We start from the raw sequence: 18295 nt of genomic DNA, 5'->3' as shown, positions 1-18295 counted from the left end.
ATGCCCTTATTAGCTGGTAAGTTAGGCCATTTTTTGAAACTAACATAGTTACTTCAGAACCTTATTTAAAATAAAATTCACTTTAAGCTATTATTTGAAAAAAATTAGAGTATTTTAGGCCCCTCTTTGAAATTTTTCCTTAAACTTTTGATAAAAATCTAAAAGTCACATCCCTAGAAATTAGGTGCGATTTATCTAGAACCGTAGGAGAGCATTCAACCATTTCAAAATCACCAAGTTTAATTCCATGTGCGGTTGTAGATAGATAGATTTCTATGCTTCTATGAGCGAGGTCGACTCTCTTTGAATAATTCGCTAAGGCTAAAACTATTAAAAATCACAAATTGATATTTTGTATCACATTTACCATCAAATTATTTTTCATTTCCAGAAAAATTCCCAATGCTTAACCCATAACGTATTTACCATAAACTAACCTTCAACCTAACATGAATGGAGAAGATTTAACACTTAATTGCAGAGTTTCTCAATTGCTACCAAAAATATGAACCGAGTGTACATCCAATAGAACATCATGACCACGCGAACGGCCTCGTACTCAGAGAACCATAGGTGTATATCCATTTTCTGATGAATAATTGTGTCTATAATTAGGACGAGGTGCAGAGGATCCAGACTTGGAAAGGAATCTCACTGATCTTAGAGGAAATCTCTTATCTTCAATACTTAGGCAGCATCTTCACAAATGTGTATAGCTAAGATTTTTTTGCAGGTAAACGCAACATGGATGAATTGGTTTGTGATTTTTTGTGGTGCGAAGAATGCTCTTGAGATAAATATGGCACGGGTGTACCGATTTGAAATTTTTTCGTGACACGAAAATTAGGTTGGGGGTAAATATAGTGCGGACGCACCAAGTTGAGGTTTTTGGTGATATGATCCAATAAAGCCTAGTTTCATCAAAATTAGGTAATAAAGCAATAGCATCAAATTTATTATTCAAATCGGTCAAAATATAAATAACCAAAAAAGAATAAAGAATCAAGTCACAGATTATGTTACTTCAAATGCAAATGTATACACTAATAAGCAAATAATTACAAGTTAGGAAGTCAAATTCCAATCACTTAGTCTTCAAGCCTTCAGGCCTCCTTTTTGCAAGTGCATCTCGCCAAGAAATTTGACTCCTATCATGTGACAAACCTTACTTAACGGAGAGTTTTTCTTTAACCAAAACAAGAGCCAGATAAAAAAGAAAAAGAAAAGAAGAAGATCGTTTTGGCACGAAATCAGATCGCCCCAGATTACAAAAATCAAATCTACGTTCTTGGTCTTTGCTGGTAAACGAATGATAAGCAAAATGATGCCAGGACTCAATTTCATCCGAGCTTTGCTCATGTGAATCACAAGCCGAGGAGTGCACAGTAACACAAGGAAGCAAAAAGAAAAAAAGGGAGATGTGACTTTGCAGTAGTTTCATCAATCCATCTCCCTCAACGACACAGGAAAGAAGGAAAAGAAGAAGGAGAAGTTGGAGCATCTGCTGGCCTTGATTCCTAGCCTTTCTGGTTCACGAGATCAAATGGAAGATGAAGAAGAAAGGTTCCGTCGGAAGATTGGCCCAGGGTCGCACGAGGTTCGACTGCACAGTTTGTCGAGTACTAGGCGTCCCCTGAAGTCGTGGACTCCAGCCGCTGTTTTCGCTTCCTTTGTTGTGATCGTCCTCTGTGGGAGCGTCGTCTCTTGGCTGGACATTGTGAGTCTTTCTCAACTTTCTTGTCTTTGACAGTAACGAGTCTGTCCTTGTGGCTTAGGATTTTCTTTCGATGTGAGTCATGACCCCGTATACTATTCAAACGGAGATCTTGGCTGATCAAGACGATGAATTCAAATGACGAAAGCCCTCGTTTGAAGTTATTACACTCTTTCCACCTCTTTTCTGGGCTCGGTTCGTGCAATTATCTTTGCTTATTTTCTTGTGTTGAAGGCCGCAATACATACCTGAGAAAACCGGGGACAGCAAGTTGGACTCCTATGGCGTCCACGCCTGGTTCAAGGAAACCGCAGCTTTTGGACTTTGTGTAGACAGAGACTCTGCTTTCATCTAATGTATTGCTTACTGAACCGTCCTGATATTCAGACTCTCTAGGAAAATGGGTTATGCTTGATCCGGCATTTCGCCATAGAATGAAGATACGATGAGACTCTGCTTTCATCTAATGTATTGCTTACTGAACCGTCCTGATATTCAGACTCTCTAGGAAAATGGGTTATGCTTGATCCGGCATTTCGCCATAGAATGAAGATACGATGAGACTCTGCTTTCATCTAATGAATTGCTTACTGAACCGTCCTGATATTCAGACTCTCTTGGAAAATGGGTTATGCTTGATCTAGCATTTCGCCATAGAATGAAGATACGATGAGTGCAGTTTAATTATGCTTTCGTGCCTGTGAACTGTGATGTATTTGAATCCATACATTCAACTTGAAACCGCCCATTTGGGAAAAAGGGAAGATGTCATCGAGATTCTACTCAATTTGAACAGTCTTTCATTTTTTTCCTTCAGAATTTTGTTGGCAGCTCTAATGGTTGTATGCTTCGCAGTAGATTTAGACCTGTCAATTGAACCTCAGGACCTGTTAGCCCAACAGATTGTGATGCCGAAAGATTTGATGTATTTGGACCAATTACAAGATATCAGAACTTACTCTTTCCACTGTGTGTGTGCACTCTCAGTTTGTATTTCCAGGAATTTCCTCGAGGCAAATGATTACAGCTAAGGGAGGCCAGGGAGAGCCACCTCAGAAGATGGAATTCCCTCTCAACTGCACCAATTCATCAACCGTGCCCCAGACATGCCCAAAGAACTACCCGACGAAACATGAGCCTGAGGAATCATATGCCGTGGTATGCCCTGAGTACTTCCGGTGGATCCACGAGGATCTACGGCCCTGGAAGAGCTTCGGGATCACGAGAGAGATGATGGAGAGAACCAAAAACATCGCCCACTTCAGGCTTGTGATTAAGAATGGCAAGGCTTATATAGAGCACTACAAGAGGCCCTTTCAGACGAGGGATTTGGGCACCATTTGGGGGATTTTGCAGCTCCTGAGGCTGTATCCTGGGAAAGTGCCGGATTTGGAGCTCATGTTCTATTGCAACGACAGGCCGGTGATCATGAAAAATCACTACCAAGGACCAAATGCTGGGTCACCCCCACCGCTTTTCCACTACTGCGGGAACGGGACATCGTTGGATATATTATTTCCTGACTGGTCATTCTGGGGATGGTAATAATCTTATTCTTCTTAGTGGTTGACGCAGCGATGATATATTTTTTTCTCAAAGATAATCATGTGCATTGCAGTTCTGATCTTGGGATTGAAAACGATCATGTGCACCATAGTTCTCATCTGTATTTTATAGGCACGAGGTCAATATAAGGACATGGACAAATACATACCAGGCCATCAAAGAGAAGGCAAAGGAAATGGAATGGAAAGATAGGATACCTTATGCGTACTGGAAAGGCAACCCGGGCGTGTCGGCAAATAGGCAAGGCCTGATGACGTGCAACGCCACTGAAGAACATGACTGGAATGCTCGTCTATATGTCCAGGTAATTCGACCTTGTCCATCAAGCTCGTCGCCAAGTTGATCAAACTCAAGTCCAAATCATGAGGTGGTGCTGAACTATTCTCACTTAAGAATGTGTAGTTCCTGTTGAGTGGTCATTGGCTTGTGATAGTCCTTGATTTTGGTACGGTATCAGTTGTGGTAATGTACCAATTTTTTCACTCATCGTCAGATGAGCTGCATGGACCATTTTATGATCTATCTCTCCAACAATTAAGAAAAGAAAGATAGTAACTGACAGATGGATTCTGTGATTATTTTCGTATTCTCAGAATTGGGCAGCTGAATCTAGGGAAGGATTCAAGGAGTCGAGACTGGAAGATCAATGCATCCACAGGTAATTAAGCAATGCAACTCCTGACGATTCTCAAGATCCTCTATTTATGTCCTGTGATTGAACAATCTGGTTAGCAAGTTCGTCTTACTTCCATTCATTTTCAAGGTACAAGATCTTCGTGGAAGGGAAGGCATGGTCTGTGAGCGACAAGTACATTCTGGCGTGTGATTCGACGACTCTGTTGATAGAGCCGGTTTATCACGATTTCTTCCTAAGAGGGATGCTCCCAATGGAGCACTACTGGCCCGTTAGGCTCAACAACAAGTGTAGAGACATCAAGTTTGCAGTAGAATGGGGCAACAACCACATCAAAGAGGTACTAAATTTATTTCCAAAGCGATGTCGAGATTCCTGTTCGATTCGAGCACCTGCATACAACAGTATTACGACTCGAGCATTACCGTTACCCCACTTCTCTTTGCCTTCACCTTTCTGGGTTGCTACTTACATCTTTGCATTTCCTCGCAAATTCAGGCACAAGCCATTGGAGAAAGAGGAAGCAGATTCCTGGGGAGAATCTGAAGATGAAGTACGTGTACGACTACATGCTCCACCTCCTCGTCAGTACGCGAAGCTCCTCAAGTTCAGGCCAGAGGTGCCGGTAGGGGCGACCGAGTACTGCGCCGAGGCGATGGCGTGCCCGTTTGGCGGCCTGTTCAGGATGAACATGGAGGACTCCATGGTGAAGTCCCCAGCGAGTCGCTGCCTTGCGCGCTGCCGCCTCCTTACGACCCGAGAGAGCTTCAGGGCTTCATGGAGAGGAAGAGGAACTATACCAGGCTACTGGAGGAGTTGGGAGGCTGAGTACTGGAACGATCTCGACAAGAAACAATGAAAATGCCGCTCATCGCTCGTGCATTCTTCCTCATCTTTTGTGCTCCTACCGTTACTCGAAGGAGCAAAAAGTCAACTTCCCCGGATGGCCGCTGACCTTTCATCGCAGGATTCGAGAAAGGCTTGAGTTGCATCTCCACGTCTCCCTTCGTATCGAGACTCGTATCGAGACTCGCGTTAACGATTCAACGTCTCGAGTTGTCAAATGTTCATATGGAAACGATTTTAAACTAGAAAGGATAATGACACCAATAATTTTTGAATTTTGGCTAATATACCAGGTGGTCTTTGAATTTTCAAATTATTCAATGTGGTCCCCACACTTTAGCTCAATATACAATATTGTTTCTAAATTTTTAATTTATTCAATATGATTCGTGAATTTTTTTTATAAATATTCAAAATAGTCCCTAAAGTATATGTAAATAGCCAATGTTACTATTCCATTAGTTTAAGTTTAAGGATAATATTGTACATTTCATATAGTCCATAATCAATTTGAATACGTATCAAAAGTTTAAGGACACATATTGAATAAATTAAAAATTTATGTATGACATGATACGTTGGGTAAAAGTACATGGATCATTAAATAAATTGAAATTTCGAAAACCAGGTTACATATTGAGTTATAGTTTTAGGATCATTTATGTTATTTTTTCAGTTAGGAATTATTTAATCACACCTCCTTAAACTTCACTTAACTGCCAAAAGAAGAAAAATAAATAAATAAATGACAAGGGAAAGACTTCAAGTCTTGAACAAGTACCGAGGAATGGAATTTCTCTTACCACTATATCATGTACGCCTCAGGTGGAATTCGAGTAATTTAAAGTCGGCATGCAATGAATGTATATGCCCGACTTCATGGATGGAAATTATATGTTATATGGACCAAGCACGAATCTAGATGAAGTGTATTTATGTCTTTGAATATGAATATGTGATGAATTCCACTAATTAATTTGTGCAAACACGCTAGAGTGCAAAGTAGCATTGGAAAACTTACCAATGAAGTTTTAAAACTATTATATAGATGTTAATTCAGTCATTAAATCTCAATTTTACTAATTTAGTCTTAAATCTTTGAACGATTTGAAAGTTCGAAGATCACATTACATATTGAATTATAGTTTAAGGATCATTTGTATTATTTTCTCAGTTAGGAATTATTTAGTCACATCTCCTTAAACTTCACTTAACCACCAAAAGAAGAAAAATAAATAAATAAATGACAAGGAAAGACTTCTATTCTTGAACAGGTACCGAGGAATGGAATTTCTCTACCCACTATATCATGTACGCCTCAAGTGGAATTCGAGTAATTTAAAAGTCGGCATGCAATGAATGTACATGCCCGACTTCATGGATGGAAATTATATGTTATATGGACCAAGCACGAATCTAGATGAAGTGTATTTAGGTCTTTGAATATGAATATGTGATGAATTCCACTAATTAATTTGTGCAAACACGCTAGAGTGCAAAGTAGCATTGGAAAACTTACCAACAAAGTTTTAAACATATTATATAGATGTTAATTCAGTCATTAACTCTCAATTTTACTAATTTAGTCTTAAATCTTTGAATGATTTGCCAATATAGTCATTTTGGCTAATTTTGATCGGAATTCGTTGACATGGATGCTAGGCGTCTGGTATGCCGTCTTACAAGGCATGACTAGTGTTAATATGGACATTTTTATAAAAATTTTAATGAATTATATATATTTATTTTATTTCTTGCTTTCTTTATTTTTTTTTTCATTGTGGCCAGCAAGTCCCTAGCCACCTTCACCGCTTACAGTGGAATAAAAAAAGATAAAAGAAAAAAAAATTAGAAAACTTGCAAATTTGCTAATGTAAACTCCGACGCTACTTGTACCACCATGTAGGATGGTCGGCGTTTTACATCAATGATTTTCAATCAAAGTTGGTCAGAAGGATTTTATTGGTAAATTATCTAAAGGTTCAAGATTAAATTAAATAAAAAGGTTTATAATCAAATTGGAATTTGCACAATAGATTTGAGACTTTCTTAGCGATTATCTCTAGTAGTAACTCTTGCGCATGAGGTTCTAGCAGAAAATTGAATATGATAGGTCTCAACAGTAAATCCCACTGAGACAAATATATTTTGGGGTAAATGTAGTACATCTACCTAATACTTTTTCCTAGACCATTGCTAACTCCACCGTGGGATTTCAAAGAGAAAGCTTGAAGTCTATGACTGCATATTGGAATTGACCTTATAAAATTTACGTACTCTTACCCTCTATCCGCGCCAACCCAAAACCCACAATTTTCATCGCATGAAATTTTTTTCAAGTTAAGCTAATTGATATTGTCTGAAGGATGATTAAACAAGTGTTCTCCAAGCAATGCCTGGTTGCTAGATTACCGCTGACGCTAATGACTGTCCAGCTTGACCTGACAACGGCTTCAAGGATCAGCAAAGAAGCCGCGAACCGAAAATCTTCGCGCACTTCTTCCTCGTGCCAAAGCAAGAGAGGCTGATCATCAATGGGGGAAGGGAAGGACGGTCGCGGCGCGAACCTGAAAGACTGTAGCCGAGCGGTGTCGACGACGAAGACACGGCGTATTTCGTGCACCGTCTTATTGCTCTTCCTCGTTTTCCTTCTCTCTGCAGTCTTCATATCCTGGATGGACAATGTTAGCCTTTTCTTCTCACATCTCTTTCGAAACCACCTGTATATTTGAATTTTCTTCTCTGCGAATTACCGGTTTCATATACTAAGTATTTTCTTATATCCTGTGATGTATTGGTGATGAGTATATGACGCAGCTCGAGTAGTAAATTGCGAACTTAAATCCTCAACTCTAGTACTAATCTGGCTATTTTGTTTTCCTTTCCTCTCTATATTTTGCAGTCTACTTCAGGTCTTTTGATTCTCAAGACTACTATAACGGGAAGCCGTGAAGATTCCTCCCGGAATTTCACGTACCCGCTCAACTGCAGCGCCACCGCCAGCGTGCCGCAGACATGCCCGGGGAATTATCCTACAAAACATCAGACGGAGAACTCATACGCCGAGGCATGTCCGGAGTACTTTCGGTGGATCCACGAGGATCTTCGGCCCTGGAAGGGTGCGGGAATCACGAGGGAAATTCTTGAAAGCAGCAAAGAGCACGCGCACTTCAGATTGGTGATCCTTAACGGAAAGGCCTATGTAGAGAAGTACAGGAACTCGTTCCAGACGAGGGACGTGTTCACGATTTGGGGGATCTTGCAGCTCCTAAGGTTGTACCCCGGTAAGGTGCCGGATTTAGAGCTCATGTTCAATTGCGCAGACTATCCAGTGATCCTGAAACGAGACTACGAAGGCTCAAAAGCTGCGACTGTCCCGCCATTATTTCACTATTGCGGACTCAATACGACCATGGACATCATATTTCCAGATTGGTCCTTCTGGGGCTGGTAATGCCTCCAACATCATTGAACCCCGACTAGTGATATAAGTGCAATTCCTGACGTCATAAACGATTGTAAATTTTCCACATCATGCGCATTGTATTCATATAAAATTGTAGTATAATTTGAATTATTATGGTCAGGCCTGAAGTAAACATAAGGCCATGGGAAGGCACTTTAGGAGCCATAGAAGAGAAAGCAGGGAAGACTAGATGGAAGGACAAAGTGCCCTTCGCTTACTGGAAGCAACCCTGTGGTGGCCCAAACTAGGCTTGATCTCATGAAATGCAATGGCACTACTGAAATTGATTGGAAAGCTCGCTTGTATACCCAGGTTCTTCTATCTTTTCTACATCAGTTGAGCTAATTTTTGCCTATGCACGATTAAAAAACGCTCGTGACTTGTAGCTACTGGATCGTATGGAAGTCATATGACACACGGATGATGAACACATAGAATCTTTGCTCGTTGTTATTCAGGATTGGCGTCAAGCGACGGCAGAGGGATTCAAGGACTCGAATCTAGAAGATCAATGCACCCACAGGTAATGTGAAGGGATTTCCACTTCTCTACCTTTAAAATCCAATTTGTTCGCACGTACTGAACCGATTTAAACATCAAAAGGTACAAGATTTACGTAGAAGGAAGTGCTTGGTCCGTCAGCGAGAAGTACATTTTGGCATGCGATGCCGTGACGCTGATGATAACTCCAGAGTACTATGACCACTTCACGAGAGGGATGGTACCGATGGAGCATTACTGGCCGATTAGGCCCGATAAGAAGTGCAGAGATATCAAGTTCGCCGTCGAATGGGGAAACAATCACACCGAGGAGGTCGGTCTCGATCGTATTTCACCCCATCCAATTTCATTTGACCCTCTCTCTTTATCATCCGTTTTACAATCTTGCAAACATATGCAGGCGCAGAGGATCGGCGAGAGCGGGAGCAGATTTATCTCCGAGAGTCTTAAAATGAAGTACGTGTACGACTTCATGTTTCATCTGCTCAACGAGTATGCAAAGCTCCTGAAGTTTGACGTCGAAGTCCCCCCGGGAGCGGTCGAGCTGTGCTCGGAACTGATGGCGTGCCCGGCCGGTGGGTTGATCAGGAAGTTCATGACTGAATCGGTGGTGGAGTCCCCTAGCAACACCCTCCCATGCTCGCTGCCGCCACCTTATGAAGCCCTGGAGCTCAAAGCTTTCATGGAGCGAAAAGAGAGTGTCACTAGGCAAGTGGAGAAGTGGGAGTCTGAGTTCTGGCAGAATCTTGAGAAGAAACCGCAGACGTGATGCTTTTGATTCATTACATATCTCATTCACACGTTTGAGTAGTTCATGCATTAATCTTTCTGGACAAGGTATATAGAAACTCCTTAGACGATTGGGGATGAGGAGAGCGTGGCTCTTTGGCTTATGTAATGTAATCTGTTCATGCTCATGTACTCAATAAACTACATTTCTTATCTCATCGACTGGTTTAACAATGAAGGACTGCTTTGTTAATTATGGCCCCCATTTGTTTTTATGAAAATGAATAAATTAGAAAATAGTTTTCTAGAAATGATTGCTTACAAAAATGAATGAACAAAAAATATACTTATTACCCACAAAAATATTTAGATATAAATTGTTGCCGATAATGAAGACATTTCTCATTGGTTAATTATTTCAAATGATACAAGCGATCATTTTTAAAAAAATTATTTTATAAATTATTCATTTTCAAGCGAAACAAACGGAGTCTAAATGGGTAATTGAATCATACCCATGTTCTAGGCCATCACGCGATTGAAGATTGAGAGTTTTTTTCGAGTCATAAATCCAAACATTCAATTTAGTTCAATCAAGCAAGTCCGGCTGAGATTTATCCTACCTTGTAACAAATACATCAAACACAACACCTTTTTAAATTTATTTTCCTTTGGCTTAATTATTAGAATCACCTTAAGTAACCTGTTTAGTTTATTCTATAAGTTCCACCATAAAGCAAAATTGAAATTTGAATTACCTAGTTACATTTTACAAATATACTATCTTAGGAGCATTACTATAGGACACCTGTTTACTTGTGTTTTGTAACCACATAGATATAACCATCGTCTCAATTACTAGTTTTTCACACCAGCTTTCCATAGGATTAAGTTTACAATATGCTCTTCGAAATTCTCGAGTTTCAAATATGCTGATAGGAAATGTAATTCATTTACTAAAAGGGGAAGATTCTACAAAAACGGTGTCATTTAACTAAGCCATTTAGAAAGTTAATGACATAATTAGTGAAGTTATTATAATATAATTACTAACACGAAAAATTACTACATCGCAATGAATATTATTCCCGAATATTTTCTCTGTCATATCAGTGATTAAAAATTGACCCACAGAAAACTTTGTGTTGAACACTAAATGCAGCATGCACAAATTGTTTTAGATTCGACGTCAATAGAAATCTTTTTGGCCCTTCAATTGTATCTTTCAAACCATTAATTAGATCATTAACCGATAAGGATGACTTGCTTTTGACTGGATGAAAAAGTTAAACTTAGCCTGGTACATAAATGTTGACTCGTGGCGCCACCCAAAGTCCACTGTATCCTCGAAACTAAATCATTTCTTTATTCACAGCTTTCATGCATTCGTACCTATCACACGTTCCTTCATGAGTACATAAAGGTCATTAGGAAGTCAAATCACTTGTGCGTGAAGTCACATAAAGGTCATTAGGAAGTCAAATCACTTGTGCGTGAAGTCAAATAAACCTACCACCCCCCCAAGAGGAAAAGAGAAGTTCCCTTTTGGGTGCATGGGATTTCAAGAAAACTACTATATCAGCATGTGATGACGCCTTCCTTCATTGTGAAGCATCGTTCACTTTGATCAAGTACGTATTAATCGATTAATTAATCAGCCTTTCGAAAATGAATCTCTAAAATTAGGAGATTTTTAATGCTCCTAAATACTTCTGGCTTCATTCCCCAGGCCCGAAGAGTGAAGAGAGAGTAAGGTCAAGGTGGTCGGTCGTCCATGGAAGATGAACACTCCCATGAATCTTATGCTCGTCAACGTCTTGAAGAAATTCAAGATGAACTATTTGCGAAACAGTTGAAAAATACTTGTGACAAACAAGAAACTACTAAAAGAAGATGGAGTAGAGAAGGGAGCTTCTTTATGTGGAAGCCTTATTGAAAGTATACTATATTTCACCACTACAAAAATCATGTACATGACATGTCTATCATCACGCTTTATGCAGAGTCAAAGGCAAATTCATTTTGGAGCTGTCAAAAGAATTCTAAGATATTTACTAATAAGAACAAATTATGGCATTTGGTAGGGACCAAGTGCAATCGCAAAATTGCTTAGTTACATTGACAGTGACTGAGTAGGCTCGGCCGATAGTGTATTATAGGCTACATATTTGCATTAGGTGCTAGAGTGTTGTCATGGACATCCAAAAAGTAACACTTAGTTGCACAATCTACCGCAAAGCCGAGTATGTCGTAGTTGCTACTATCACTAGTCAAGTAATATGGCTTTGAAAAATACTAGAAAACATTGGAGAAGCTCAAATATTGTGTGACAACAAGTGAGCAATCACTATTCCAAAAGATTCAATTTTTCACAGGAGAACTAAATACATCGCCATCAAATGTCACTTCACACGAAAGTGCAAAGTTAGAGAGAGATCAAACTAAAGTATTGCAAAATTGAAGATCGAGTTGCAGGTACATTTACTAAAGCATTATTGCAAGCCAAGTTTTACATACTGCGGAGCGTGCTCAGAGTATTGCAAAAATTGATCGAGGAGAAGCGTTGAAGCATCGATCAGTTTCCTCTAGGATTCATGCTCTACAATGATCTAATTTGTGTGGTCATGAATATGTCCAAGGATAAAAACTAGTAGATTATTTCAGACAAATGCAGAGATATTGTTGTATATATTGGTTGATTGAGCCTATAAATAGGCTTGGGAAGTTGAGTCAGGTACAAGAGATTAATTCATATACCTCGTCCCATTGCCGTTACATTTGCCGAGAATCCCCACATATTTTTACATTCCAAAATACAAATGCTAACATCAAAATCTAACACAACTTAACATCCTCTTAATTAGATTCACTGGCAAGTGCTTAAGCCAATTATGGCTTCAAGAATTGTTTGCCACCTAGAAATGTCAAAATGGGTCCTAAACCCATTTGTTAACCCATATTTGATGAGCTGAATTGTTATATGGATCAGTCATATTTAATATATTGATCATAAATGAGCTTGAATGATAAAATCTAGACTAATATAAGTGTCAAATGAGCTCACAGCTTAGTTAGACCCAACCCATTTATATGACTCACTCTTCACTTTATCTTACCCTCGTTCTAACTAACGCTCACTTACTCCAACTCACACCTCCATTTGTTTATAATATGGAAATGTCTTCCTAATATGGGTTGAGTCATATATAAGTTACTAGATTTGTATTACATGAAAATATATCAAAATAGATTAAATGAGTCAATTTGGGTTGGACCCAAACCTCACCTGGCCCATCCATTTGACCCGTCTAATACCACCTAATGGCCGCATTACGTTGTGAGTTTAATCAGAGCTTTCATTAATTGAAACTGTTCGACGCCGTCACTTTCCTTCATGAGTAGATAAAGGAAGTCAATCACTTGTGCATGAAGTCAAACCCATCACCCCACACAAAATCGAACCAGAGAAAAAAGGCCTTCGGTTCCTCGCGTCTCTCTCTTATTGCTCCACCATCCAAAAGAGGAGTCCCCCTTTTGTGCATAGGATTTCTTTAAAAATACGTGCATAACACCATGTGCGGATGGCTTCCTTCACTGAGAGGCACCATTGACTTTGATGGAATGCGTGTTGATCTATCAATTAATCAGCCTTTCGAAATGAGTCCCCAGATTAGGAGATTTAATGCTCCTGAGTACTTCTGGCTTTCGTTCCTGACGCCCGGAGAGCACAGGGAGAGATAGGCTGAGGCGGTCCATCATCCATGGAAGACGGACAGTCTGCTGAATGTCGCGATGGCACCAAGACTCGTCCACCACCGGTGAAGAGGGCATGGGCTTCGGCCACCGTCTTGATGCTGTCGATTGTGTTCATTCTGTCTGGTTTCTTCGTCTCCTGGATAGACATTGTGAGCTTCATCCTGATCTTTTTTTTTTTTTCATATTTCCCTGCTTTCTTTGATGTTTCGGGATTACTCCTGGAGCAAAACAACATCGTCTTGATGTATCATGGACTAAACCGTAGAGATTTTCTTTTTTTTTTTTGGTCGCAGTCTACATTGACAGGCCCTTTCATTTTCAAGACTAGGACCGCAGAGAGCCCCAGGAATTCCACTCGAAATGTCGCATACCCGCTCGTCTGCACGAATGACACTGAGCTGCTGACATGTCCGACCAATTATCCAGCAACGCATCGAATTGAGAATATATACACCGAGGTATGTCCGGAGTACTTCCGGTGGATCCACGAGGATCTCCGGCCCTGGAAGGCTGCAGGGATCACGCGGGAAATGTTGGAAAACAGCAAAGAGCACGCGCAGTTTCGGCTCGTGATACTTAAAGGAAAGGCTTACGTGGAGAAGTACAAGCCTGCCTTCCAGACGAGGACGTGTTCACCATCTGGGGCATTTTGCAGCTCCTGAGGTTGTACCCTGGGAAGGTGCCGGACTTGGAGCTCATGTTCAACTGCGGCGACAAGCCGCTGATCCTGAAGCAAGAGTACCAGGGCTCGAAAGAAGAGGAGATCCACCGTTGTTCCACTATTGCGGGCACAACACGACCTTTGACGTCCCTTTCCCGGATTGGTCCTTCTGGGGTTGGTAATGGCCTTAAAAATTATCAGTTCACACTTCTCATTAAGCTCTTACCGATCTGTCACAAACCCATCATTCACTATTTGCTGCAATTGACTATGGCTAGGCCTGAAGTGAACATAAAGCCATGGGAAGACATTTTATCGGCCATAAAAGGCAAGGCGGAGCCGATCAAATGGAAGGACAGAGAGCCCTACGCTTTCTGGAAAGGCAACTATGGACTGGCCGAGACCAGGCGCGATCTCTTCAGGTGCAATGACCGTTCAAGAACCGATTGGAAAGCTCGTGTGTACGCCCAAGTAATCTCCTATCTGCACATGACTAAGATTTTGATGGTGTTTCATATTTCCACTATGGTTCCTACAATCAAGATCAAGAGACGAAAGGTCGATACATAATTGTTATGTTGGCTATTATTCAGGACTGGCGTCGGGAAGTAGCAGACGGCTTCAAGCACTCAAAATTAGAAGACCAGTGCACTCATAGGTGAGCAATAGGGCGTTCGATTTCACTATCTCTACTATGTTTTCCATTTACAGTTTCGGAATTTTAGGTTTGCATGGTCTCAACCTACGCATAATCAGTATTAAAGCGCAATTATAAAACAAAATCTGTCTTTTCCTGCCTGAACTTGAAACATGGAAAGGTACAAGATCTACATAGAAGGAATCGGCTGGTCAGTGAGCGAGAAGTACATTTTGGCATGCGATTCCACGACCTTGCTAATCAAGCCGGAGTTCTACGATTATTTTATAAGAGGGATGATGCCGATGGAGCATTACTGGCCAATTAGACCGAATAATAAGTGCAGAGATATCAAATTTGCTGTCGAATGGGGAAACAATCACACTGAAGAGGTTAGCAGCATTCCCATATTCTGCTCTAGGCCTTCTTACATTCTTTCCTCATATTCGTTATGATTTGACAATCAAAACAGGCACAGAGGATCGGCGATAGAGGGACCAAGTTCGTCGAGGAGAGCCTGAAACTGAAGTTCGTGTACGACTACATGTTTCACCTGCTCAGCGAGTATGCGAAGCTTCTGAAGTTCGAGGTAAAGGTGCCTCCGGGAGTACCTGAGCTGTGTTCGGAACTGATGGCGTGCCCGGCTGATGGGCTTGTGAGGACGTTCATGGTTGAGTCGATGGTGAAGTCGCCTAGCGACGCGCTTCCGTGCTCATTGCCACCTCCTTATGACGCTGTTGAGTTCAAAGCTCTCATGGAGAGAAAAGAGAGTGTAACTAGGCAGGTGGAGATGTTGGAGGCTGAGTTTTGGAAGAATCTTGAGAAGCAATTCTAAATTTACCACTTTACATTTATTTCCCATTTCACTTTAGACCTCGAGAATCTTGAGAAGACAACTCTAATTTTACATTTTTTTTTTTTTTATGTACCTTGAAGAATCAAGCAATTGCGCCCTCACCTGGTCACCTATAAATGAATCAAAAGGCTTATTTTGCCATCAAATTGAGAAATCTCCCGTCAGATGGAAAAAAATATAGTGTTTCCATGTAATTCTATGTGGTCGTTGGCTAAAAGATGAAGTTTGTTCTTTTCTTATTTCTTCTTCTCTTCTAATCTAAATTTTGGAGCTCTCTTCTCTCGATTTTAAATTAGAGAGTTTGAACTCTCCCGATTTAGTTTTGGATATGGGAGCTATTCTCCCCTGATCTAGATTTGGGAATATAATAAATATGCTTTCGGGATTTGATGCCCCTACGCTCTGTCGGCATACAAATCCTTTGTTTTCAATTTTAATGATGAATGCAATAACTCTGGTGTCTTGTTAAATTGTAAAGATTTGCTCCTCCAAATATCAGATATGTGTCATTCAACTTGTTTTGGTTGTCTTTGTGTGGCGATGGTGCAGAGGAAGCCGAATCTAGGTGTACAGATAATCCAATGCCGACCATTTTGCTTGATAAATCCATTATTGTGGAATAACCATTGCTTAACCCTATTAGTACTCTATCAATCCTCTTTGTTTTCTAGATTTGGATTTGTATTGTAGTATTCTAGACTTTGCTCTCATTCGATTCGCTTTGTTATGAGGTCTATGTTCTAATGTATCATTTTAAGCAATCAACACAATTTTCTTTTGATAAAAAAAAAAAAAAAAAGAGGAATTGCTTATGAAAATTTTTCTTAATTATGAAGTAAACTTTCTGACTACTTGAGAAAATTAATAGGGTTCATCCATTATACAATAAGAAACGGGCTTTCCATGGAATTTAATTGGTAATTGAAACCACCAATGGATTTTGTATTATTATAAAGAGAGAGAAATTTTTTTCTTTTCACTTGGCCAAGAAAAAAAGAAGAAGTTAGGCTTAGATGCATCACCACTCTAAAATCGGAAAAAAGACCCGTTGAAATTGAGAGATGTTAGGCCAACTGGCCTAAGTTAGATTCACTGGAAAAGAAAGAATGGTTAAGCCCAAACAACGGTCACCATGCACCAGCCTTCGAAATTTTCCTGTGGACACTCTTGACGTTGAGCGTTCTTCGTTTGATTAGTCAATGACCAATGATCACGGATTTGGACTAGTCACTGGGGACGAACGTTGATGGAAATTAGGCTCTTTTGGTCCATGTGATCCGTACCGTTTTTTCCAACTGACCAGTTCAAAGATCCGGAGAGCCGAACGGACCCATTCGGAAACTTCAAGCACGACCAAGCCGAGGCCTCAAAACTCTGCACCGTCTTCGCAGGGACGTGTTTCGTGTCCAGTCGGATGAATAATCACTCCATCTTTGTCCTAAGATAAGGTAAATAGCTGTGCCATGTGTCACACCCCAAATCCTATAGGGATATGGGGATAACACGGCCATCCTTTTCCTAAAGGATGCAACCTCACACAATACTCCACATATCCAGCTCCCAATAGTCCCCGTGATAATGCTCTCACTTTATCGATCACTAACTGATACACCTGAAAAAGAAAAAAGGAATGAGCTATCACAGTTCAGTGTATAATACATTTTTTCTAAGTAGATCGAGCAATCAATATGCACTTTAAACACAAATATAACTCATTTTCACCAAAAAAAAAACCTAGAATTGAACAAACCTTCACGACCAAAAATACAATATTTCTTACTTTAATATAATATGTTCAAAGCAAAAATATTTAAGATAATGGCAAGCCAAATACCAATGGTTCAGTCCATTGGTCAATATCATAAAAATGTATGTCAATGGTTCATTCCATTGATCAATTTCATAAGACACATGTCATTGGTTTTTATTCCATTGGTTAATCCCATGCTACACATCAATGGTTCACCCTATTAATTCATCTCATATGAAACCATACGTTGATGGTCTATCCACTGATCAATTTTTTGCTCAAGATCCAACCATGATCACCCATAACACCCGTGATAAGACGATCAAGATTCTGCTATTGGTTAGGTCTCCACCTACTATTAACTGGTGGCTCAATCTACAAGGATATTCAAGACTAGTATTTGCATACCCACAAACCCCTCACTGGCCTCACGACGACATTGATCATCAACACCAATTCATAATAAACTCCACAATTCACATAATAAAACAAATAATCTTTCTACAACCCAACTCATTCACTAGAAATACTTTTCGTAAAGCATTTCTCAAATCATTTCAGAACTTCAAAAAAAAAAAAAATAGAACAAATTTAACATACCTATTCACAACATATTTCATAAACCAAATTCACAAATCAACATATATTTATATACATATAACTTTTCGCAACAACTTTCTAAAAAACATTTGGCAAGTCATTCACAAATACGCAATCGTAGTAATACTCAATCTAGATTTTAAGCAACAAAACATGCTTTCAATAATTTATGATACATCAAATCTCCATAACTTTCAAGACATGCATTTACAAACTCATAGAAAAAATAGTATCACTTACCTTGGAAAAGCCGAAAATCAACTACGGTGATTATTTGAGTCGACGTACTCGAATTCCTAATAAATAACCGAAAAATAATATCAAAAAACCAAGTAAAACGATGTTCTAATGAACAATTATACTATATTACGCCTATTTGTTGATAAAATGGCACCTATACGAAAACAAAAAGCTTGCCAAAGCGGAAACCTATCGTTATCCACTAGGCACGGTTCACGCGTTAAATTTCATCGCGCCATAACTTCCTCCACAAAATTCCATTTCGAGCCATCTTACATTCCTTAGAAAGCCCTCTTGATATATTACAACAACCACAACTCAGCTATCCCAAGACCTCAC

At 39.9% G+C, this 18295-nt stretch overlaps 1 protein-coding gene and 2 pseudogenes across 1 annotated transcript; all 3 read left to right on the top strand.

Moving 5' to 3' along the window:
- The first annotated feature begins 1443 nt into the window (after positions 1-1443).
- On the top strand, positions 1444-5047 carry LOC120293117 (annotated as a pseudogene).
- A 1364-nt stretch (positions 5048-6411) lies between these two features.
- LOC120293448 lies at positions 6412-9496 on the top strand (annotated as a pseudogene).
- A 3721-nt stretch (positions 9497-13217) lies between these two features.
- On the top strand, positions 13218-15481 carry LOC104443454 (O-glucosyltransferase rumi homolog). The gene is given in 8 exon segments (XM_010056851.3): positions 13218-13361; positions 13506-13833; positions 13836-13973; positions 13976-14051; positions 14152-14344; positions 14467-14531; positions 14692-14902; positions 14983-15481. Coding segments are annotated over 8 exon segments (1518 nt in total). The 3' UTR covers positions 15346-15481.
- The last annotated feature ends 2814 nt before the right edge of the window (positions 15482-18295 follow it).

Source organism: Eucalyptus grandis, chromosome 5 (genome assembly GCF_016545825.1).
Source record: "Eucalyptus grandis isolate ANBG69807.140 chromosome 5, ASM1654582v1, whole genome shotgun sequence".
Classification (NCBI taxonomy): domain Eukaryota; kingdom Viridiplantae; phylum Streptophyta; class Magnoliopsida; order Myrtales; family Myrtaceae; genus Eucalyptus; species Eucalyptus grandis.
Note: the sequence above shows the minus strand (reverse complement) of the source record. Positions and strands in the feature narration are given on the sequence as shown.